The sequence below is a fragment of the Nuphar pumila genome, chromosome 6, assembly GCF_984573655.1.
Source record: "Nuphar pumila chromosome 6, dmNupPumi1.hap1.1, whole genome shotgun sequence".
Taxonomy (NCBI): Eukaryota; Viridiplantae; Streptophyta; class Magnoliopsida; order Nymphaeales; family Nymphaeaceae; genus Nuphar; species Nuphar pumila.
This window is the reverse complement of record NC_143254.1, coordinates 755422-780317: the sequence shown is the minus strand read 5'-3', so window position 1 is coordinate 780317 and position 24896 is coordinate 755422. Positions and strand designations below refer to the sequence as shown.

General features: G+C 38.3%; 1 protein-coding gene across 2 annotated transcripts in view; it reads right to left on the bottom strand.

Moving 5' to 3' along the window:
* The window catches only part of LOC149833592 (2,3-bisphosphoglycerate-independent phosphoglycerate mutase-like), a 29013-nt gene extending 5641 nt beyond the window's left edge, over positions 1-23372 (bottom strand). The window contains exons 1-3 of one of the 2 annotated variants that reach the window (XM_090010889.1): positions 23255-23372; positions 22943-23167; positions 21975-22102 (exon numbers count right to left, since the gene is read on the bottom strand). In XM_090010889.1, coding sequence (XP_089867015.1) covers positions 21975-22102; positions 22943-23104 — 290 coding nt within the window. In that variant the 5' untranslated portion in view covers positions 23105-23167; positions 23255-23372. The remainder of the gene's footprint in view (positions 1-21974; positions 22103-22942; positions 23168-23254) is intronic. The other variant, XM_090010890.1, reaches the window with a different exon arrangement.
* Between the last annotated feature and the right edge of the window lie 1524 nt (positions 23373-24896).

Here is a 24896-nt window from a genome sequence, read left to right as displayed (position 1 = left end):
GCAAGTTTAGATTGAGATAAAAAATAACCACGTTGAGAATAAGCAACCTCAATCCCAAGAAAGTATGTCAGAAAACCTAAATCAGACATCTCAAATTTCGAAATCAAGACAGACTTAATACCCTTGACTCCTTGAACATCATCACCTGTAATTAACATATCATCAACATAGAGCAATAATATCACAATTCCTGCATCAGATCTTCTAGTAAATAATGTAGTATCAGTATAACAAGAAGAAAATTCATTTTTTAGCATTACATTGTTAAATATATCATACCAGGCTTTGGGAGCCTGTTTCAAACCATACAGAGTTTTTCGAAGGCGAGGAACTTTATCTTTAAGAATCTTCATGCCTAGTGGGGCATCCAATATAAACTTCTTCGTTAAGATCACCATTTAAAAAGGCATTTTTCACATCCATTTGAAAAATGTTCCAGTTTTTTATAGACGCAATAGCAATAAGACATCTAATTGTAACCATTCGGGCTATAGGAGCAAAAGTTTCTTCATAATCAATACCATATTCTTGGCCAAACCCTTTTGCGACTAAGCGAGCTTTGTATCTCTCTAGAGATCCATCGCTCTTAGTCTTAACCTTAAATACCCAACGACAACCTATAGTTTTCTTTCCAATAGGTAAAGTTTGAAATTCTCATGTCTCAGCTTTCCTAAGAGCATTGAGTTCATTTTGCATAGCTTCTTGTCATTCTATATTTTTTTTAGCTTCTTCAAAATTTCTTGGTTTAAAGTAAAAATGAATAGCACTAAGACAAGCTCTATATCTGGGTGAAAACGAATCGAAAGAGACAAATCGAGTTGGAGGTCTCCTATTTCTTTCAGATCTTCTGTGATCAGGAGTGGGAACAGACTCACTATATTGATCAATAGCACTTCTGAAAGTGTCTCGATTTCTACGAGAATAGGTTATTGGATCACTTGAAATTCTGCCTTCTTGGATATTGGATGAGTTAAGTTCATCAATATCTACTATATTTTCCCCATCATGATTTGATGATACTTCTTCATCACTAGACATATCATCATTACTAGACAATAAGTCAAATAAGAAAGAATAATCAGTATTTTCCTGGTGGAAAACATTTCTTTCAAATCCGCTCTCATTTTCTAAGAAAGTCACATTTCTTGAGACATATAACTTATCATTTCTAGGGTCATAACATCGAAACCCTTTTTGAGTTTCGGAATATCCAAGAAAGACGCAAGGAATAGCCTTGAGAGATAGTTTGTCATTCTTATCAGTAAGTATAAAACACTTACAACCAAAGACTCGTAACCTATTATAATCAAGTTCCATCTTATGTAAAACTTCAAAAGGAGAGATCTTTCCCAAATTCCTAGAAGGTAAGCAATTTATGAGATATACTGAAGCAACGGCTGCCTCGGCCCAAAAGTTTTTAGGAATGTTTTGGGATATAAGAAGGGTTCTAATAGTCTCAATGATGTGTCTATATTTCCTCTCGGCCAACCCATTTTGTTGAGGGATTTTAGGACAAGACCTTTGGTGAACAATACCACTATCCTCAAGATATTTTTTGAAATCATTGAAGAGAGATTCTCCGCCAGAATCACTTCTAAATATCTTTATGTTGTTGAATTGATTCATGATCATTACATGAAAGGATTTGAAGCACGAAAAAACTTCATGCTTATACTTGAGAAAATAAATCCATGAATATCTAGAAAAGTCATCCACAAAGATTACATAGTAAGAAAAACCTCCTTTTGAAACAACAGGTGCAAGTCCCCAAACATCTGAATGAACAATTTCGAAAGGTTTAGAAGAGAACATAGTTCTTTGCTCAAAAGGTAAACTTCGCATTTTTTCGAGAAAAAAATCATTACAAGAAAATGAACTTTTACAAAGATCTTTTGCAAAATGTAAATAAGACAACTTGGTGATGTTAGGATGACCAAGTCTTTTGTGCCACACATTTACATATTTGTGTCGGGCAACATTACAAAAAAAAATTGGAATTTAAAGAAAGTCCATATAGTATAAGGCTCCCTTCCTAAAGCCTTCCCCAATCAATTTCTCGGACCGGCGATCCTATATTGAACATTTATCAAAAGAAAATTTAATATCGCAACCATGGTCCGAGAGTTGAAAAATAGAGAGAATGTTTAAGTTTAGCTTAGGTATAAATCTGATTTTTTGAATAAAAAAATCTTGAGTTTCAAAATTTCCTATGCCTTTAATTTCAAGAGAGGTTCCATCCGCAGTGGAAAAAAAAGATGGTGAAATATTTTTTGAATAATCGGAAAGAGAATATATGTTTGGGGACATATGAAAAGATGCACCGGAGTCTAAAAGCCAAGAAACATTACCTGAAGGGGAAGAGGTAGATACGGCGGCACCGGAGGTAGCTCCCTTGAGAAGAGGTTGAAGAGCTTCCACTATTTGATTTAGTGAAAGAGATCCACTTGAAGATGCCTCTTCCTTTTGCGGTATACCGGTGGTGGCCATGGCTAGAAGTCTCTTCAATTTAGGGCATATAGGTTTGCTATGCCTCGGTTCTTTACAAAAATGACAAAAAATTTTGCTATAGTCTTTCTTTTCCCCTTGCCCACTATTTCCTCCTTGATTTTGTGGTTTGAAATGAGGAGGACGATAGGCTTTTACATTGTTTCCGGGTCTTGATACGGCATTGACCCCATCATTTTCTTCATAATTAAAAGGAACGGCAAGTACATTTGATCCCTGTTTCCTTATACTCATACGGGTCTCTTCACCACTTAATTTGGTGAGAACATCTTCAAGAGAGGGGGGAGTAAATGAGGATAAAAGAGACAACCTTATTTGCTCAAATTCGGGCCTTAGCCTATTCAACAAGTTGAAGAACCGGTCTTCTTCAAGTTGCTTGTGATGGAGTTTAATTGCTTCTCCACTCCATTTTGGTTCGAGCATAGCAAGCTCATCACAAACAAAAGAAAGGTCGGCGAAATATTCTCTAATAGTCATGTCACCTTGTTGAAGAGTAAGAGCCTTCTTTTGAAGATAGTATTTATGGGAAAGATCCCTTGAGGTATACATTTTTTCAAGATAATGCCATGTTTCTGAAGCTTTCTTGAACTTAATAATGTTGGCAATAATCTTGGTTTCAACCGACGAAAAAATCCAAGAAAGAATCTTAAAATTCTTCATTTTTCATTCGTCATGTTTCTTGGAATAATCCTCAAGAGCTTTTGCTCTTTCATCCCCTTCAAGAATCTTGATTTCTCCATCTTTAACAATAGTAATTTTCGATTCGAGTTCCGAGATTGTGCCTTGCACATAACCCCATAAACCCTTCCCTTTTATGTGAGCCTCCATGTTCCCGGCCCAAACATGATAGTTAGAGTCATTTAGTTTAAAGTCGAGAGAGTAAAGATAGAGGAAGAAAAATGTACCAAAAGGATATCTTTAAGTCTTATTTGCACAAGATTCTTCTAAAATATTAGAGAAGCAAGATCCACCACTTTAATCTTCAAAATACCAAAGACACGCTTTTAGAGGCACTAAAAATGAAGAATCCCACGATCCTCTATCACCAACTTGGCTTTGATACCATGTGAAAATGTCTACGAAAAGACAATACGTATACAAGCACAAATATTTTACAAAAGATGTGCACGAAGGCACTCACACAATACTTGAACAACTACGCACAAATGCGTAAAAATAGCAAACATGCACTAAGGCATGTGTTTCAATAAAAAGAAGAATGCTTGAGTCACTCAAGCCCCTACCACTACAAAGGGGGAACACCCCTATTTATACAAGCAAAAGGGATCACATGGGGGGGGGCTCCCAAAGGAGTCGTTGGGGCCCCCAACAACTCTATTGGGAGGCCCCCAATGTGATTCGACATTTAAAAATAAAAAAAATAAAAGAATAGAAAAGAAAATAAAGAAGAAATTACAAGCATTATTCCAAGTGGAATATGCGTAAAAGGTGAAATTACAGAAATACCCTTTCAAGTATTAAGGACATATATATATATATATATATATATATACATACTTACAATGTTGGTTTGCAATTACATTTTAACATAGACATGTTCAAAGGCAGTAGTAAGCTTATTCTTAAATGATTAGATCACAGAAAATAACTAGGTTATAGAAAAAAACTCAAATTGGTTGGTAAATCAATAACTATAAAATATTTGTCCAAAACTCTGAAGCTAAAATAAAATATGAACTAAAAAAACCTTGAAACATACATGATTAACTGCTATCTTGGATACAATCATCACAAACATCAAAGGCAGTGAAAACTGTGCCAGGAATTCTAAAGATCAACGAAAATAAGGAAGATATTGGTCCATAAACTATGAGCATCAACTGATAAATCCTCAACAGCTACAAAAGTCAATGAACAGCCACGGGCTTCGTTCTGCAGAAATGGCACATTTCCGCAGAACTAAGCCAGTGGCTGTTTATTCACTTTAGCTCAGCCAATGTCTGCAAAACCTCCTTTTATGGTGAAATGTTTTCATCTAGCACCACAACCACCTAAAACTTCAGCTTACAGCCAAGCTTAGTTCTCCATATTGCAGAAGCAATGAAAGAACCAAACGTTGACACCAAAAAGGAAGACAAAACTGACACAGCTATATATTTATCCAAATGTTCAGATCCAAGATGATGAAGCTGCAATATGTGCCTAACCTGAAGCCCAAGTTGGCAGATCCTCATAACAATGAGCTTATCCAGGATCTTGATATCCCTAAAGGCCTAAACCCTCTCCATGCCCAAGCTATCACCAAACCCTTAATGCAATCTGAAGCAAAGACCTTTACCAATGGATAAGTTGTTCAGCCATCATAAAACATAACAATCAGCTAATCCAGGATCTTGATATCATGAAACCTTCTCTATACCTGAGACACCACCTATCCCTTAATGCAATCTGAAGCAAAGACCTTTATCAAGGGATAGGTAATTAAGCCATTGTAAAACTTCCACAAAACAACCGGAGCTTGAATCGCGAGAGTTTTAACATCTTAACCTGTAAAACCCGTAATTTTTAAGGATTATTAATAAATAAAGGACTCGTTTTTTTTATCTCCAAATTAGAAATGTGTTTCTAGTTTTTGAATTTCATTTATTTATTACATATTCATTTGTTCATTCAAGTCAATCAGGGTATAATTTGAATTTATAGAACTATTTTGGGCTATATATATATATATATTTAAATATATTTTTGATGGAGTTTGTAAATTATTGGAGTGTATTTGTGTGTTATTTGGCTTTTGGTAATGATTTATAAGGTAATTTGCTATTTTTGGCTAATCCTGTTATAATTGGTATTTTTTGAGTTTTTGGCATTTGCGATCGCACACGAAGGGTTCGTTGTATTGCTTGGGTAGCGGTCTTTGCGGACTTCGAAGCTCCTCGGTCTTTTGAGTTTCGATTCATTGTTCTTCACATTATTAAGGTAATATACCTTAACTGAACTTGTAGATAGCATGTTTAGGCACTAATTGTGTAAGCGCGGTGTCGTTGCACTGAATATTTAAATGAATTGCAAATATAAGTTATGCGCACACACTTCACTTAGTTATGGATATCTAGGACTCTTGTGATTGTAATTCGGAGATCATGCTTGTCATGATTGTAGTTAGCGGAATATGGACCTATGTGTGGGTTTGAATGCTCGTGCACTTATGAATGTATAATATATACGCAGAGTGTGCCATCATACTTTAGTTTGCACATACTATGTTGCTTTGTGCGTTTGTATAAATTTGATACATGGTGCGCATATAACTACTATGGATATGTATAAGTCGTGTTCGATGCATACTATCAATGTTATATATATTGTTTTGTCATATGATGGACTCATTTATTCTTATATAAAAGAATGCATGCGAATGTTATAAATTGTTTTGAACTTGTATGTCTTGTTTGCTTGAGAAATATATGTGTATGATGTACAGTAGAATGGTCAATGAGATTTTGACCAACCTTTACACAATTATATCTAAGGTGATATATCGATTCATGTGGAAAAAAATGCATGACTTTTATCGTGTGGGCAAATCTTGAACTACGTAGGAGTTATGTATGTTGAGGTTTAGTTGCTTCGTATTATGAAATGTGCATATTCATGTATGCATGCATACATAGAACTCATGTTTTGTTTACGCATGATTCGAGGTTCAATTTACGAAGTACAATGTTCTTTGTGGCGATGATATGATGTGTAGGATAATATGCTTATAGATGATATGATTTAAATGTCACGTGAAATAAAATTATGAATGCATGTGATAAATGTTTAAGTTCAATAGTGAACTTTGGTTCATGAATTGGTTAAATGTGTGATTTTATAATTTTAATGTCATATGAAGTGATGTATGATATGATGCTTTGATTGTATACATATTTATGCCCGTATTGATGGCTATCGACCCTGAGAGTGGTCAATTGTATTTATGCATGTATCACAATAGTTTTCACTGGATATGGTACCCGTTGAGGAATTGTTCCCAAAGGATTCTCTGTGAGGGTGTGCATGACCAGATCAGGTAATTCGGCTAGAGCGGTAAGTCTCTGTGAGGAAGTGCATTGTCTAAGAGCGAGTAGCCCGCGAAGACGATATATTCCTGTGAAGAAGTGCATTGTCCAAGACTACGCAGACCATCCGTCTAGGGCGGTAACTACTTATGAGGTTGTACATTTCCCAGACCAGGTGATCCGGTGTGGATTTTGTAAATCTTTATTATGAATAAATGAAATGTTATGATAAATTGTGATAATCTTCTAAGTTGATTGAGACAGCCAGTTATGAATCTATAGATTTGACTTTTCTATTATAGCATGATTATATATTGAACTCAGATATGATAATAAGATCCTTATTGATTTTAGATCTTGATATGAGGTTGACAAATCTTTTTAACTTGATTTGGCGAACAAATAAGATGCCTAATGAGTGGAGGAAGAGTACTTTGGTGCCTTTATATAAGAATAAGGGTGATATACAAGATTGCACAAACTATCATGGTATAAAACTCATGAGTCATACTATGAAACTTTGGGAGAGGGTGATTGAGTCTAGGTTGAGGAAGGTTGTCATGATATCGGAGAATCAATTTGGTTTTATGCCTGGAAGATCAACTATGGAAGCTATACATCTTCTTAGACAACTTATTGAAAGATATAGAGAGATGAACAAAGATTTGCATATGGTTTTTATTGATTTAGAGAAGGCATACGATAGAGTACCTAGGGACGTTCTCTGGTGGACAATGATGAAGAAAGGTGTTTCTCTCAAGTACATTAGTATAATTAAAGATATGTATGAAGGAGTAGTAACCAATGTCCGCACTTGTGGAGGGGTGACAACCAATTTTCCGATAACGGTTGGGTTACATCAAGGATCTGCTTTAAGCCCTTTCCTATTTGCGATAGTGATGGATGAACTTACGAGATCAATTCAAGAAAATGTACCGTGGTGTATGTTGTTTGCTGATGATATTGTTTTGATTGATGAGTCTAGAGCTGGGGTTAATGCTAAGTTAGAATTATGGAGACAGACATTGGAAGCTAGAGGTTTTAAGTTGAGTAAGAGTAAGACTGAATATATGGAATGTCGGTTTAGTAAGCAACGAAGTAGTGATGGGAGTGTAGTGAAGCTTGGTGAGCAAGATATACCGGTGAATGATTATTTCAAATATTTGGGATCCATCATTCAAAAGTATGGAGAAATTGATGGAGATGTAAATCATAGGATAAAGGTTGGGTGGATGAAATGGAAAAGTGCTACTGGAGTGCTGTGCGATCGTAGAATGCCATTGCGGTTGAAGGGAAAGTTTTATAGGACGACTATTAGACCCGCTTTACTATATGGTACGGAATGTTGGGCTGCCAAGAGACATCATATTCAAAAAATGAGTGTAGCTGAGATGCGGATGCTTAGATGGATGTGTGGAAATACAATAAAAGATAAGATTCGGAACAAAGAGATACGTAAGAAGGTAGGTGTTGCACCCATTGAAAATAAGATGCGAGAGAATCGTTTACGGTGGTTTGGACATATTCGGCGAAGGCCTAATGATGCTCCAGTTAGAAGGTTGGAGAAATGGGAAAATATATTAGTTAAAAGAGGTCGGGGTAGGCCTAGGAAGACTTGGATGGAGATGATAGGAAAGGATATGAATGCTTTGAACCTCACCGAGGACATGGCGTTGGATAGAAATGATTGGAGGAAAAGGATTCATGTGGAAGACCCAAAATGAATTTCTTTTTGGTTCATATCGCTGACCCCAATTGTTTTGGGATGAAGGCGTAGTTGTTGTTGTTGTTGTTTGTTGTATATGAGGTTATGATTGTGACGCTTATATTAGCATATAGGTGAATGACACATCATGCCTACAAATGACTAGTTTTGACTTATTAGATAAATGATACATCACGCATACATAGTTTCATTGCAAATGATTGCATTATGATTGTCTGAGTAAATATATCACACCTATGTATCATGATTGATGTGTATCATGAATATCTAACTAAATTACTTATAAGGTATGTTCGTGTGTTTCACGTTGGAATAGTCAAATGTGATTTGACTTATTGTTTATAAGAATTATGAATGCATATGAAAATGATGCAATAATCTGAATGTATTAGATGCATATATATATATATATATATATATATATATATGCGATGACTTGTATGACTTAAATGCATATAAATATTACTTTATTACGTGAGTTAAGGTTGAATAGAATATTAAGTGATGAAATGTTTTTAAATGCTTTATGTTCGAATGCTTGAAATGAATGACTCATAAGACGTTGTTCCCTTGTCTATCACTTGACGATGGATGAATAATATATATTTACCTTTAAATGCTTGATATGTTTCCTTTAAGTTTGAGTTTGGGTTGTTTTACCAGACTTTAGCAAGTCTGACCCCGTTTTATGGGGGACAGGTAATCCAGGCAAAGTATGATGAGTAGTTGGAGCGAAGGGTTGATCGAGCTGCATCCTCGAGGGTCTACTCTTACCTTGCGATCTTGGTATTCATGATCTTTTCATTTTAAGTACGTGATCATGTAGAGACTAAAGTATTTTTTTATACTCTAATTTGAAATGAAATTAAAACTCTTCATATTTAAGTCTTATATTGAACGTGGTTTGAAATGTGTATATCCCGTACATTTTGATTTGATTGTTATCTTTAGTGTAACTGCGCCCAAAGTCTTAACCGTTTTTAAAAATCGTTTTCGCATTATAAGATCTGATTTACTTATACTTATCAAAAAAAAATAGTCTCAAAATTTCAATATTTGAACAATAATTAAGGTTAAAAATTTTGGGACATTACATAACCAGAAATTTGGGTTCGAAAAATGAGCTAGCATGTGAAATGAATTCATTGAAGCTATCAAGAGACCAAAAACGTCACCCAAAAGAGAAACTCTTTGAAATGTTATAAAAGGCATGACGAAGACCAAAGTTAACTCTAACGGTTGCCACTGCATAGACACCAGACCAAGGACTGCAAGCTAAAGATCCCCAAGTGGGCATGTGGTAACATCATCAAACTGCAAAGAATCCTTGCACACTCAACATTGGCTCATGGGTCAGAAGACCGGACTCATAATAGTAACCATGGTAACCATAGCCCAATAATTAGATTTTGCAGAACATTATAGAATCATAGCTACAACTATTTGGAAGGTAGTGCTCGTGAAAACGTCTCCAAGACTAAAGCTATGTGCACAAAGGCACTAGATTCACAATAGACAAATATGTGCACAAAGGCAAGATGAAAACTCGCAAAAGAGTATACATGCACAAATGCATGAAAAAATAAAGAACACCTTTATTCTAAGAGTGAGAGAACCTTTACAAAAAAAGGATACTATTACAAGGGGGAAGACCCCATATTTATACAAGAATAAGAGAGAGGGGGGCCATTGGGGCTCCCACAAAGTAGACGTTGGGGAGCCCCAACGTCTACTAATGTGGGGCCCCCAATGGTCCCAAAAAGTAGAAAATAAAGAAGATAAAAAAAAGACTACAATAAGTTGTTTTATAATAAACTTATATTACACAATGAAAGGACCAAAATACCCCTATCATGTATTTTGGAGTAAATAGAAAACAATATATATACAATTTAACACCCCCCCCCTCAAACTTATGGCGTAATGACTAAAAGTTTGCCAAGGAGAAAATTGAATCTAGGAGAATAGAGTGCCTTGGTGAAGAAGTCAGGCAATTGAAACTCTGATGTTACGTAAGGAAAATCTATAACTTTTTTTCAGATATTCTTCTCTAACACAGTGGCAGTCCATCTCGATATAATTCATGCGCTCATGAAAGGTGTGATTCTTGACAATATAGATTGCACTCTTGTTATCACAACACAGTTTTGTGGGCCCTTGAACATGAATCCCTATATCCTCCAGTAATTGGCGGATTCAGATAATCTTCATGGTTGTAATTGTCATAGCTCAGTATTCGGCTTCAGTAGATGATAGGGACACCTTTTGTTGCTTCTTGCATATCCAAGAAATTAATAATTCTCCTACGAACACACAAAAACCAGTGGTGGAGTGACAGTTATTTGGATCAACTTCCCAATCAGAATAAGTATAAGCAATTAAATTCAATTCAGAAGATAAAGATAGAAATACTCCCTTATTCAAAGATCTCTTTATATATCTTATGATTTGGACAATTGCACTCATATGAATTGAATTAGAAGCATGCTAGAATTGGCTAGAATTGGCTTGCAATATAAACAGCATGTGAAATATCAGGTCTAGTGATGTTAAGATACATTAAAGATCCAACAAGCTGCCTGTAAGGAGTTTGATCTTTTAGAAGAACTCCATCATTGATTTTCATCTTTATTCCTACTACTTCAGGGGTTTCACAAACTTTATCATCTATAATTTCTGACCTGTTAATAATCTCAAATGCAAGTTTAGTTTGAGATAAAAAATAACCTCTATGAGAATAGACAACTTTAATGCCTAAAAAAATATGTTAGAAATCCCAAGTCTGACATTTCAAATTTATCTTTTAGTATAGATTTTATGCTCTTGATTCATTTAGTATCGTCACCTGTAATTAGCATATCATCAACATACAATAATAAAATCCCAATTCTACCATTGGATTTCTTGACAAACAAGGATCTGTCAATGAAACACGACGTAAATCCATTTTTTAACATTATATTATTAAATCGATTATACCAAGCCTTGGAAGCTTGTTTCAAACCAGAAAGAGTCTTATGTAGGCGAAGAACTTTCCCTTTAGGAATTCTCATTCTTGGAAGAGCATTCATATAAACTTCTTCATTTAAATCACAAAAAAGTCATTTTTGACCTTCATTTGATATATATTCCATTTTTTAATTGAAGCAATGATAATAAGACCCCTAATGGTAATCATATGCGCAACGGGGGCAAAAGTTTCATTATAGTCTACAACATATTCTTGACTATACCCTTTGGCAACTAGACGGGTTTTATACCTCTCAAGAGACCCATCACTCTTGGTCGTGACCTTGAAAACCTATTTATATCCTATAGCTTTTTTCACTAGGAAGATTTTGAAATTCCCAAGTTTTAGCTTTCCTAAGAGCTCTAAGTTTATTATCCATAGCTTCCCTCCATTCAACAATCTTCTTAGCTTCTTCAAAGTTTTTAGGTTTCACATACGAGTGAATGGCGTTAAGACAAGCTCTATATTTGGGTAAGAAGGAATCATAGGATATAAACCTAGAAGGAATTCTTCTAGCCCTTTCGGTTCTTTGAGGATTTAGAACATGTGCGGAGGTAGGTTCACTAGGTTTACTATATTTCTTAATTGCAATTCTAAAAGTGTTTCTATCTCTGTGTATAGGTGATAGGATCACTAGATGTTCTTTCTTCGATATGATTAATAGATTGATGAGGAGTTGTCATTTTCTTCTATATTTTCATTATCACTAAGATCATTATATACGAATTCATCATCACTAGAAATATCATCATTTCTAGATAACATCTCAAACAAAAATGAATAATCCACATTTTCTTTATGAGGTTTACATTTTTAAAAACTACTAACCTTTTCCAAAACGGTTACATTTCTAGAAACATATAATTTATCATTTTTAATATCATAGCATCTAAAACTTTTTTTAGTTTCGGAATATCCAAGAAATGCACAAGGAATAGCTTTCGTATCTGTAAGAACAAACCATTTGCATCCAAAGACTCAACCTATTGTAGTCAGGTTCTTTTTTATATAGAATTTCAAAATGTGAGATTTCATTTAAATTTTTTGAGGGAAAACGATTTATAAGATAAATAGATGAAAGAGCAGCATCGGCCCAAAATCTTTTAGGAATGTTTTGATAAATAAGCAGTGTTCTAGTGGTTTCAATAATATGCTTATGTTTTCTTTTGGCTAAACCATTTTGTTGAGGTGTTTTGGGACAAAATTTTTGATGAACAATTCTATAATTTTCAAGATAATTTTTCAATTCATTTGAAAGATATTCACCTCCGGAATCGATCCTAAGAATCTTTAAGATACCATTAAATTGATTCTTAATCATCATGTGATATGCCTTAAATAATGCAAAAACCTCATGTTTATGTTTAAGAAAATATATCCAACAATATCTAGAATAATCATCAACAAAAATAACATAATATGCAAACCCTCCTTTAGATATAACGGGGGTCGGTCCCCGTACATCCGAATGTACAAGTTCAAATGATTTGGTTGTAAACATAGATCTTAGCAAGCTTCTCATTTTTCAAAGAATACAATCATTACAAGTGAAGTCACTTTTACAAAGATTTTTAACAAAATACACCATTTGCGGTTGAAACAAAAGATGGTAAAAGATTTTTTGTATATTCGAAAAGTGCAAAAATGTTGGGAGTCATATGAAATGAAGCACCCAAATCTAAAAGCCAAGAGATCTTACCAGAAGGAGATGATATGGCGGCACCAGAAATGGATCCTTTCAGGAAAGATTAAAGAGCCTCCATGACTTGACTTAAAGATAATGCACCATTGTTGGATGGAAATGGATTCTCATCATGTGGTTGAAACGTGATAGACATAGCTACCTTCTTCTTCCACTTTGGATACACCGGCTTAATATGTCCCGGTTCTTTACAAAAGTGATAAATGATTTTACCATAATCTCTTCCTTGGTATCTTTCATTTTGGCCACATTTTGATTTTAAAATTTATTGAAGTGAGGGTTTATAAGTTTTCAAATTATTCCCCGATCTAGAAACGACATAAGCTCCTTCATTTTCATCTTTGTTTGGAGGCATAACAAGAACACTTGGATTGGTTTTACTTATTCTCAATCGAATTTCTTCTCCACTTAGCTTAGTTAGAACATCTTCAAGAGGTGGAGAAGTAAAAGAAGATAGAAGAGAAGATCTTATTTGCTCGAGTTCGGGTCTAAGCTTATTCAAAAAATTAAAAAACCGATCTTTTTCTAATTATTTGTGTCGAAGCTCAATGGCTTCTCCACTCTATTTTGGTTCAAGCATAGCAAACTCATCCCAAATAGATGACAATTCGGCAAAATATTCTCTAATAATCAATTCGCCTTGTTAAAGGGTTAAAGCCCTTTTTTGAAGATAATATTTGTGGGATAAATCTCTCGAGGTATACATCCTCTCAAGATATTCCCAAACTTGAGACGCCTTTTTAAATTTCAAAATATTTGCATTGATTCTAATCTCAACCGAAGAAAAAAATCTAAGAGAATTTTGTAGTTTTTCATCTCCCATTCTCCATGCTTTTTGTTATACTCTTTAAATGCTTTTACTCTCTCCTCTCCATCAAGAACTTTTATTTTCCCTTTTCAACTATAGTGATTTTTGGCTCGGGTTCTGAAACCGTACCTTAGATGTAACCCCAAAGTCCCTTACCCTTGATGTGAGCCTCCATATTGCCGGCCCAAACATGATAGTTTGACCCATTGAGTTTGAAACCAAGGGGAAAATGGGAGTCATTTTCCGCTATTGAAGAGCTTTTACGAGAGACAAAAGAATCTCAAAAAATATAACACTTACCACAATGGGTCTTCCTTTCACGCTTTCTTGAAGTACCTCAAACGGGAACAGTCTTTGCAAGAACCTTCAATGCCAAAATAGAAGAGAGATGAAGGCACAATTTTTTATGCACCGATCACGATGGCTATTACTCACTTCCACTTCTCATAAACCAAGCTCTGATACCATGTGAAAATGTCTCCAAGACTAAAGCTACGTGCACAAAGACACTAGATTCACAATAGACAAATATGTGCACAAAGGCAAGATGAACACTCACAAAAGAGTACACACGCACAAATGCATGAAAAAATAAAGAACACCTTTATTCAATGAGTGAGAGAACCTTTAAAAAAAAGGATACTATTACAAGGGGGAAGACCCCATATTTATACAAGAAGAATAAGAGAGAGAGAGAGAGTGTGTGGGGCCATTGGGGCTCCCACAAAGTAGACATTGGGGAGCCCCAACGTCTACTAATGTGGGGCCCCCAATGGTCCCAAAAAGTAGAAAATAAAAAAGATAAAAATAAAAAAACAAGACTGAAATAAGTTGTTTTATAATAAACAACTTATATTACACAGTGAAAGGACCAAAATACCCCTACCAGGTATTTTGGAGTAAATAGAAAACAATATATATGTATATATTCATATACATATATATATATACATATATATACAAATAGATAGATACATATACATATATATGAAATATATATGTATATGTATCTTTCTATATAAAATATATATGTATATGTATCTCTCTCTATATATATATATATAAATATATATATTAGATACAATTTAACAGTGCTTAACTAAATAAGACCTTCCAAGCCATTCTACCTTTAGTATCAACTTAAATTACCATCCCCCAATCAGTGAAATGGAATTACTTTGTGATGTCGCACTTTAATTGAAGAAATATTTAATTCTTGTTCAACAAAATCACAAACACAAAGAAACTGAGGAAATGGAAATAAACAAATATGAAAAATGCTGAACCATTAAATGTAGTCCTTCCCACAAAGTATAATGACAACATTTAAATGAATATGACTCACAAAGGGTCTTTCCCTGTAAATTCGCATGTCAATTTTACGAGAGGATCCCTTGAATTATTGTTATTAGAGAGTCCAAGTTTTTCTTAACAATATAAAGCTAACAGAAAATGTCAGTGTGTGACTAAACAAATTATATTTGTATAGATGCCCAAAGCAGTGTAGTCAAACTTTTGTTAGGACTACATTAAAATGAGAGAATACACATGAAACAGGACGGCCTCAAACCTTAATACATACACCCACTAAATACGAAGAAATTCAAGCAAGCCCGAAACTGAGAAACTTCAAAGTTCCAAAACTAAATAAAAACATTAATGAACCATGAAGTTAGACATGTTAACACCAGGCAAAGGTTATTAGACGATCTTTCATAAGCATTCATAGGTGTAATTTCTTCCAAACATGTCGTCTAATAAATTTGCTTGTCGCTTGTCTAGGTTGCTTAGGTCAAAAAGGAAATACCAAGTCACCCAGTCCTTTTGAGCATTTTAGTCATGCAATCAATAAAGTCACTAAGTCAAATGTATTTTAGTTTAATAAAGTTTGAGCATCATCGTTGAACGCAAGTGCAATAAACAAGCAGAAGCCAGAAGGTCATACCACCAATAGAGCAAATTTACACATTAAAGATATAGAAGGATACTGATATGGATAAAACTAAATCTGGATCCGCAATGGACAGATCAGAGCAAGAGGAGAACCAACACAAATCAGCCTTTGGCGGATTAGGGTTTGGAGTGGACCATGAAGCGGAGCAAGTCAGCCCAGAAGGAACCGGATCCAAGGAGGAGCCAGCTGGCCCTGGTAGGGAGCACAAGGAGGTCGACGTCCCCTTAGGAGACTCCTAGAAGGCCGTGTGAAGGAAGAGGGCAGCTCTCCCTATTTTTGGTGAAGTCAAGTTAAGTCTTACCTTATTTAGGCTTGGCCTTGTAGGTGTTATCTTTGCTTGGGGGAGGGTTTTACTAGAATTAGCTTAGGCTTCTCTATTTTGGGAAAATTAGCTCTTAGGTGTTTACTGTTTTTAGATTCATCCTCTTGATGTTTATTGAGATTATGAAGTAGTGTAAATGCCTCTTAGAGGCCTATATAAACCCCCCCTTATATTTCCCTTAAAAAGGATTAAAGCATTTGAATTGAAAAGGTTTCCTTTTGGAAAATCGTCCCTCTCTCTCTCCCTTGAGCCCCTAGGCCTTCGTTCAGAGCTCTCTCTCTCTCTCTCTTGCCCGCTAGGCCCTCTTCTCTTTCCAATCAAGTCTCTCTCTTGACTCACTGCAATTGGGTGTGCGTGATCCTTGTGGTCAAGCCACCTAGTGGACCAAGGTCCTACCAAGCCCACACCAAGTTGTTCGTGTTTGTGCCGACATTCCAGTCAACTCCAGCCCCAACCGTGCAGCCCCAGACCTTCCCAACCTTGTCAATATTGTAGCAGACCTTCACCAACCTCAGTCTAGCCCAGCAAGTCGAGTTGACCCACTTGGCTTGCCTCACCAAACCATTGGACCCAACCTATGCTCAAAACCAATTCTACTGTAACTACAGAATTCTGTCCTGACTTCCAGTGGTTGTATCTCCCTAACCTGACCTCAGTTAAGTCCCATCTTTTAACTGTAGGTGCTCCAAGGTGTCTCCGGCCAACCCTCCAAAAACAAGCCCCTAATTCCATCTCGGTTAGGAGAACCACTCGTTTTGTCATACCCTTGTCAACCCTGAAACCCAGTCCGGACCAGTTTCCATGTGGTCTGTTCACGAGCTCGTAAGTTCCCAACCGAGTGGAGTTTAACCCTGTAATTTTTACAGTGTCTTCCCCCACGTGTCTAGGAACCCCACCTAAAAAACCAGACCTTTCTGTTCAGCCATTTAGGAAAAATCATCGTTTTCCTAAAGTCTTTCAAAACCCAACAGAACCTGTTTTTGAACTTGACCCTGGTTTGACTTAACCGACCTAACCCGAACCTAAGTTCAAACCCAGTTTCACCCCGAGCCCACTTAGAACATAACTTTTGGTATCAGAACAAAAACCTGGTTTACCCTCAATGCCTCGTAAAAAGGGTAACAAGAACTCGCTGGAGATGAACGCCGAGTTCATCCACAAGTTTACTGAAGACACCAGCACTAGGGTGGGCAGTGTTGAAACCCAAGTCTGAGCCGTCCGAGAGCAGATGCAACAATTCTTCACCACTTGGCAGACGCGTAACTAGTTTCAATTTGCGGATGGTGGCAGCGGAGCTTGTGAAGAGGAGCGCGACGATCGAGAGGAGGACAAGGTGCAAGATTCAATTCTCGGGCGGTACCAAGAGGAGCGACAAGGCGGTTCAAGGATGACTCTTCTGGAGTTTCCCTACCGCGGCCGATCAAAATCACATTCAGTACTTTCTCGAGAAAGGAGCCGATGAGTGGTTATAAAAGACCAAGCAACACTTTGTAACCCAAAATATTTTAATGGAAAATAAATTAGGTTGTGTGGTGGCTCACCTTGATGGTGAGGCGATTAGGTGGTACCGTTGGCGTGAACAATGCCACGAAACGCCGACGTGTTATGAGTTTGAGCGGGAAGTGCGCAAGTGTTTCGGACCATCTCCCTGGGTTACTACAATGTAGAGATGAAGAACTTCATGCAAAAGGGATTGGTCTGAGACTATTAAGCGGCGTTTGAAGACCTTTGCAACATGTGTGGTGATTGGTCTGAGTCCGCTTTGATAGGAGCCTTCATAGGTGGACTCCGAAATGGTTGAGTTAATGGCATTAGACTCGCAAACTGCTATGTCAAGGCACGGGTGGTGGAAGAGCGTTTGAAGAAGTCGGCGCATGTGAAGAGGCCCAACCGACCCCTCGACGAGTACAGTAATCAAAGACCGGTTAAGGATGTTGGACCCAAATCCAAAACGGGCCCCAATATCCAGACCAAATTTATTTTCAAGGCCCAAATGGCGCACCGTAGGAGCAAGGGCCTTTGTTACACTTGTGATGAAAAGTGGACTCTGGGTCACAAATGCAAGACCCTCAAGATATTCGTTGTCGAGGGAGAAGTAGAGGAAAGTGTGCACGAATCAGGAGATTCGGAGGAAGAAACCGAGCAAGGCAATGGAATATCTTACCATGCCTTGGTTGGAATGTTCGTCCCAAACTCCATGTGAGTTAGAGGATATTGGAAAAAGGAAGATATGGAAGTGTTGATAGACACCGGATCGACCCACAATTTTGTGCAACAAGATCTAGTGCACACCATGGGAGAACCGACCAGGGACCAACCGTAGTTCGATGTCATGATAGGAGACAGGAGTCATATCAAGTGTTTGTATGTGTACTCGGAAGAGGAGTTCGATCTTCAAGGATCCAAGTTCGTGGTGGACCTTTATATGCTGCCCATGAAGGGGGAGGACATAGTCCTGGGCATGAGTTGGCTTAGGACTTTGGGCAAGGTCCAGTAGAATTTTAGCCAAATGGAAATGAGCTTCAAACTTGCTGGCAAGAGAATTTGCCTTAAGGGTCGTACACTCAAGAATGTGAAAAAGGTATTCAAAGCCTTCCTTTATGTGCTTCTAGGGGAAAAGTTCAATGAAGGTACCCCACCTCAAGAGGACGCAAGAATCAATGTTCTTTCCATTGTGACTTGCAAAATGTGGGGAGAAGCATGTAAGGTTTAACGTGAGAGCGAGTACATCCGCAAAATCAAGAAGGCTCTCGAGGAGGACCCAAGTAGCCAGCCACTTCACCAGTTCAAAGGGGACTTGGTCTTATATAAGGGGCGTTCTTACTACCAAGTGATGCGGAGATCATCCCAGATCTCTTACATCACTACCAGTCAAGTCTTATGGGCGGTCATGAAGAGGTTTTCAAAACCCAACAACGCATCAAGGGTAAATTCTATTGGCCCAAGATGAAGGAGCAAGTAATGAAGTTTGTTCGGGAATGCCTTATGTGCCAAGCCAATAAGTATGAAACAACCAAACCAGCAAGGTACTTGCACCTTTTACCTACACCCGATAGAGCCTAGTCCAATATGATGCCAACCACGGGGAGTGTTTCCTTAAAAGATTTTAAAGCACCAAGCATGAGCGAACTTCAGTTGGCACTCGGGAGAGGCATTCACAATCAAGAGGCCTTCCATGGCACCTTAACGTATAGTACAAGAATCGGGTTGCTCCCTCGTCGAGGGAAACACACAAGCATCATGGGATAATCTCCACCGAGAAGCTTCGAGGGCAGCTGCAAAACAGTTGCTCCAAATCGATCACAAGCAATTACCCTCTCCATTGTACCTTGGTATACAGGGTGGAAGCGCACCAAGAAGGCCCCCTTCCGCCATGATGACAAAAGTCTACATGTCAAGAAGAGCACCTTAGGCAAAAAGTGAGAGGAAGGATTTATGGCAGCAGTAAAGGCGTTTGTGCTTGCATCGAGAGGCATGCACATTTTCGATAATGTGTTTGCATCCGAAAGGGTGCCAACAACAGAGAGTTTCTTGCCTAGAGGACTAGGCAATGTTCAAGGGAGAGGAGATGATACATATTCAACTAAATCCGGATATGCATCGGCAATGGATGGATCAGAGCAAGACGAGAACCAACCCAAATCAGCCTTGGGTGGACCAGGGTTTGGAGCAGAGCAAGTCAGCCCAGAAGGAACCAGCTCACCTAGGTGGGGCCCACAAGAAGGTCCACCTCTCCTTGGGAGACTCCTAGAAGGTTGTGTGAAGGGAGAGGGGGTGAGGTCAAGTTAAGTCTTACCTTATTTAGGCTTGGTCTTGTAGGTGTTATCTTTGCTTGGGGGAGGGTTTTACTAGAATTAGCTTAGGCTTCTCTATTTTGGGAAAATTAGCTCTTAGGTGTTTACTGTTTTTAGATTCATCTTCTTTATGTTTATTGAGATTATGAAGTAGTGTAAATTCCTCTTAGAGGCCTATATAACCCCCCCCCCCTTATATTTCCCTTAAAAAGAATTAAAGCATTTGAATTAAAAAGGTTTCTTTTTGGAAAATCATCCCTCTCTCTCTCCCTTGAGCCCCTAGGCTTTCGTCCAGCTCTCTCTCTTTCTCTTGCCCACTAGGCCCTCTTCTCTCGCCCCCTAGGCGCTCTTCTCTCTCCAATCAAGTCTCTCCCTTGACTCACTGCAATTGGGTGTGCTCGATCCTTGTGGTCAAGCCATCTAGTGGACCAAAGTGCTACCAAGGCCCACACCAAGCTGTTCGTGCCGACGTTTCAGTCATCTTCAAACCCAACCATGTGGCCCCAGACCTTCCCAACCTTGCCAGCACTGTAGCATACCTTCACCAGCCTCAGCCCAAGCCAGCAAGTCGAGCTGACCCACTTGCCTTGCCCCACCAAACCATAGGACCCAACCTATGCCCAGAACTGATTCTGCTATAACTGCAGAATTTTGTCCTGACTTCTAGTGGTTGTATCTCCCTAACCCAACCTCAGTTAAGTCTCATATTTTAACTGTAGGTGCTCCAAGGTGTCCCCTGCCAACCCTACAAAAACAAGCCCCTAATTCCATCTCAGTTAGGAGAACCACTCGTTTTGTCATACCCTGTCAACCCTGAAACTCAGTCCCAATCAGTTTCTATGTGGTCTGTTCACGAGCTCGTAAGTCCCCAACTGAGTGGTGTTTGACCTTGTAAATTTTACAGTGTCTTCCCGCACGTGTCTAGGAAGCCCGACTAAGAAACCAGACCTTTCTATTCAGCCATTTAGGAGAAATCATCGTTTTCCTAAAGTCTGTCAGAACCCAACAGAACCTGTTTTTGAACTTGACCCGGTTTTGACTTAACCGACCAAACCTGAACCTAGGTTCGAACCAGAGTTACCGGAAGCGCCTATACAGTAGGGGAAGCGCGCTTCCCCAATATGCGTTTTGGAAGTGCGAAACGTCTCGCTTCCGAAACACGTGGGGAAGCGTCCCTTTTTTGGGAAGCGTGTTTCCCTTTTATGAAAAGCGCGCTTCTCTTTTATGAAAAGCGCGCTTCCCTTTTATGGGAAGCACACTTCCCCCTCGCTTCCCCCACGCTTTCCTCTCTCTTTCCACTTTTTTTATTTTTTATTTTCTATTTTTTGTTTTTTTGTTTTTTTTTTGTTTTTTAATTATTTTTTTTCTTCTTTTTCGCTTCCCCTCGCTTCCTAGGTCGCTTTCGGTTCGCTTCCTAGGTCGCTTCTGAGACGATTCGTGATTCGCTTCTAAGTTGTCCCACGCTTCCCGCTTCCTAAAATTTTGAAAGTGCCTTGCTTCCCGCTCCCACTTCCCGTATCGCTTCCCGCTCCCACTTTCTCGACTGGCAACCATGGTTCGAACCCAGTTTCACCTCGGGCCCACTTGGAACGAAACAAATATCTTGCTAAAATACCAACATTACTTTCATTTGGAAAAAAATAATTTCTTCAAAACAAAAGATATTTTAATGATTAATGTAAGATTTCAAAAAAACAGAAAACAAAGAAAATTTTGAAGCATTATATATTTCATATCTCCTCCAAATTTTGTTAAAAAAACTCTGTGAAAAATTCTTGAGAATCTAGTAGTACCTGAAGAATGGGATAGGTACAACCGTACAAGATAACAACCAATCATCGAATTCAATATATTGCAATAGGTTAACTGGTCATCAAAAGTCAGCACACCCTACTGACCAACATGAAGGAACCTCTACCAAAAGAATAGGGGTGAAGAGCCATCGTTTTCCATCCATATAGTCATTCTACTGTATAAAATTGGATGACAAGAAAATGCAAAAAGGGCCCGTGTCCAGAAAAGAAGCACTCATTGCATGGCACATAGCACATTGGTGAAAAATGTGGTCAGTTTGCGTGGTTAACTAAGACTACATATTGAGTCACGGTTGTAGCAGTGAAATTCTTACCCTTGGGCAAAAATCCGCCCAGCTCCAAGTGCATTATGACCGACTTCACTGTTGCCCATGTCATCTTCAGTAGGAAGTCCCACTGCCATACCATGTGCTCTGATCAACCTCCACTTTTCCGGGGCACCCTTATAAACAGAAAAAAAAAAGAGTATCAGCAAAGACGCACTTCTAACATAGGAAAAGTGAGCATAGCCTCCACATCGAATGACACTTCAACACAAATGATTTAAAACCACTGGAGAGTATCCACATCATTCCACGACCAATTGAGAACATATGCCTCCCTCCTTTATCAATATGATTACGCGCAGACAACTAAATAGAACGATGACTTCAAGAATCAGATAAAATCTAAACTAACTGTTGATTACCACTGTATTGCATGATGGTGACATAAAAAATGCTAACAAAGACGGCAAAGACCATCAGTAACAACTAATGTAGTTATAAAAGGAAATACTGTATGGGTTTTCTTTCAGCAATCTAGCGTCAATATCTGCGGAACCCATGCAACCGTTTTCACGGCATAGAAACAAAAAACAATACAGAAAGTCCAGATCAGTAACGCTAGAACAGAGAGTCTAGATATACGATCGGCGGGATCATGAAAACTTCACAGGAAAGCCAGATCGACAATGCTAGAACAGAGAGTCTAGATAAGAAGAGGGCCGAGATCCCCAAAAATATATTGTTCTGAAAGCAACAATCAAGTGCGCACTCATGCATATAAAAAACGAACTCCCGAAAACCCTGAAAGGTACATGCTTTGTTTCATATGGTTAGCAGACATCTAAATAATTCATGTGGTTGACAATTCCAACAAGGTAGTGTACGAACAAAAAGGGGAAACAAAAATCCGTCACAAACACAGAATCATGGCATAGAAAACACAGTCCCTGAACTAGAAACCATTTAGCAACTATCCAACTCATAACCCAATCGATCAAGACGAATCCAAGAATTACCTGTTTCAGGGAGTCCATGGTGGGGGTCTCGGCGACATGGATGCAGTTGTATTGGTCGGGCTTGGATTCACCCCACCCATCCAAGACAATGAGCGCTATGGTCTTCCCCTTTGGGAGCTTAGGATGATCCGCCAATTTCCACGAGAAATTAGGACTGCCCATTTCCACAGATCTATGCAGAGCAAAAGATCACGGCCGTCAGACCGAAACAAATCAAGATATCCCCTGAGAATCAACGTTTTGGAAATCGATTAGAGAGAAAACGGAGAAGAGAAATAAAAGATCAATCTCAGAAGGATAATCAGAGGGTACCAATCTAACACCAGATAAGAGCACGAAAGAAGAGCGATCTGGATAGATAGGCGAAAGGTGAAGGGGATGCAGACAGCAAAGAGGTCGCAAAGGATGCATGCAAGCCAGTAAGCGGTGCGGTCTGGTTTTTATAGACAAAAGGCAGAGAGAGAAGGTGCCGTGCCCCGGGTCCCGTTGAAATAAGGGCAAGTTAAATTTTATGAGTTTGCAAAATAATAAAACCAATGATCAATAGACCTGATGTGGGATGACGTCTTAATCTTACAGAACTTCAGTCCTCATCATACTCGAGAAATGAAGTGGCGTCGTCAAAGTGTGTTGCACCCGTACGTTAAGCTCGCATTTTCGGTGAAACCCACGGCTAAGATAGTAAGGATTTATGAAAAATTAATGGATTGTTATGTCCGGTTCAGGTTAATCAATATTTTGAAGGGACAACTTGTATACTTGAACTATAAGAGGCCTACGGGCTAAATTGTGAATGAATTAAATGTGTTGAGCTTTCTTTTATTCACCCTTGTTGTGATTGTAATTCTTCTTCTTCTATTCACTTTTGTTGTCTTGTACTTTGATTACAAGTATCTGTGACTGGCAAGCGAGCGACAAGAAGGCTTGTAACGATAAGAAAGAATCGTTGCACCGTGTTGGCCTATTGAAAAAAATAAGTCTGTGACAAGTGGTATCAGAGTCTGTTCTCGTACTAGGGAAGGGATTCTAAAGTCGGTGTTAACAGATGCGCCGACAAGCTAAAATTTGTGAGCAAGACATTGTGACGCCTTATCAAAACTTGCGTAACACCAAAGGCAAGATAGTTGTTAAAGTTGAGGAGATGGGTTCACCTTGAGGCCAAGTGCAAATTGTTGCATCTGTCAACAAGCTGATGAAAGTTGTGACTTCTCACAAATAGGTGATTTCACACGCAGTTGAATCATTCGGTGGACTGAATGATGTAGTGACGAGCCTGCAAGAGCAAGTGATCTTACTGAGGGAACAGGTCACTTCATTGACGACAACAGTAGCCAACTTGTATACTAAAATATGAGAATTTCAGTTAAAGAATCACACATTGCAGCGAACAGTGACCCTAAATGAGAGAAATGGTGAGAGGCCATCAAATATTGATGTGTCAAGACCAGCAAAATTCAATGGTTCTCACGACAACAAGGTCATTGAGAATTTCTTGTTTCAAGTAGAAGACTACTTGAATATTTAGAACGTGACGCTTAAAGATCTCAGGATTAAGGCTGCAGCAACTCTACTAGATGGAGATGTCATCGCTTGGTGGAGGCGGAAGCGCAGTGACATGGAGAGGGGTCAATACGTGATAGACACTTTTGATGACTTCAAAATGAATTATATAACTACTTCATGCTGAGGAATGCGCAAAGACAGACTTATAGGATGGTGTCGAATCTTAAGCATACTGGTTTGTTGCAAGACTATGTGAGAACATTTCAGAAGCTTATGTTTGAGGTACTTAACATGCCAGATGAGGATAATATTAACTGGTTTATTGTGGAACTTCAGCCATGGGTGCAGTCCGAAGTGGAAAATAGCAACCCCAGTCTTTTAGAAGATGCATACGTGACGGCTGAGTGCTTAGCTGATACTCAGTGCAAGCCCTTCACCCCATCAACCAAGG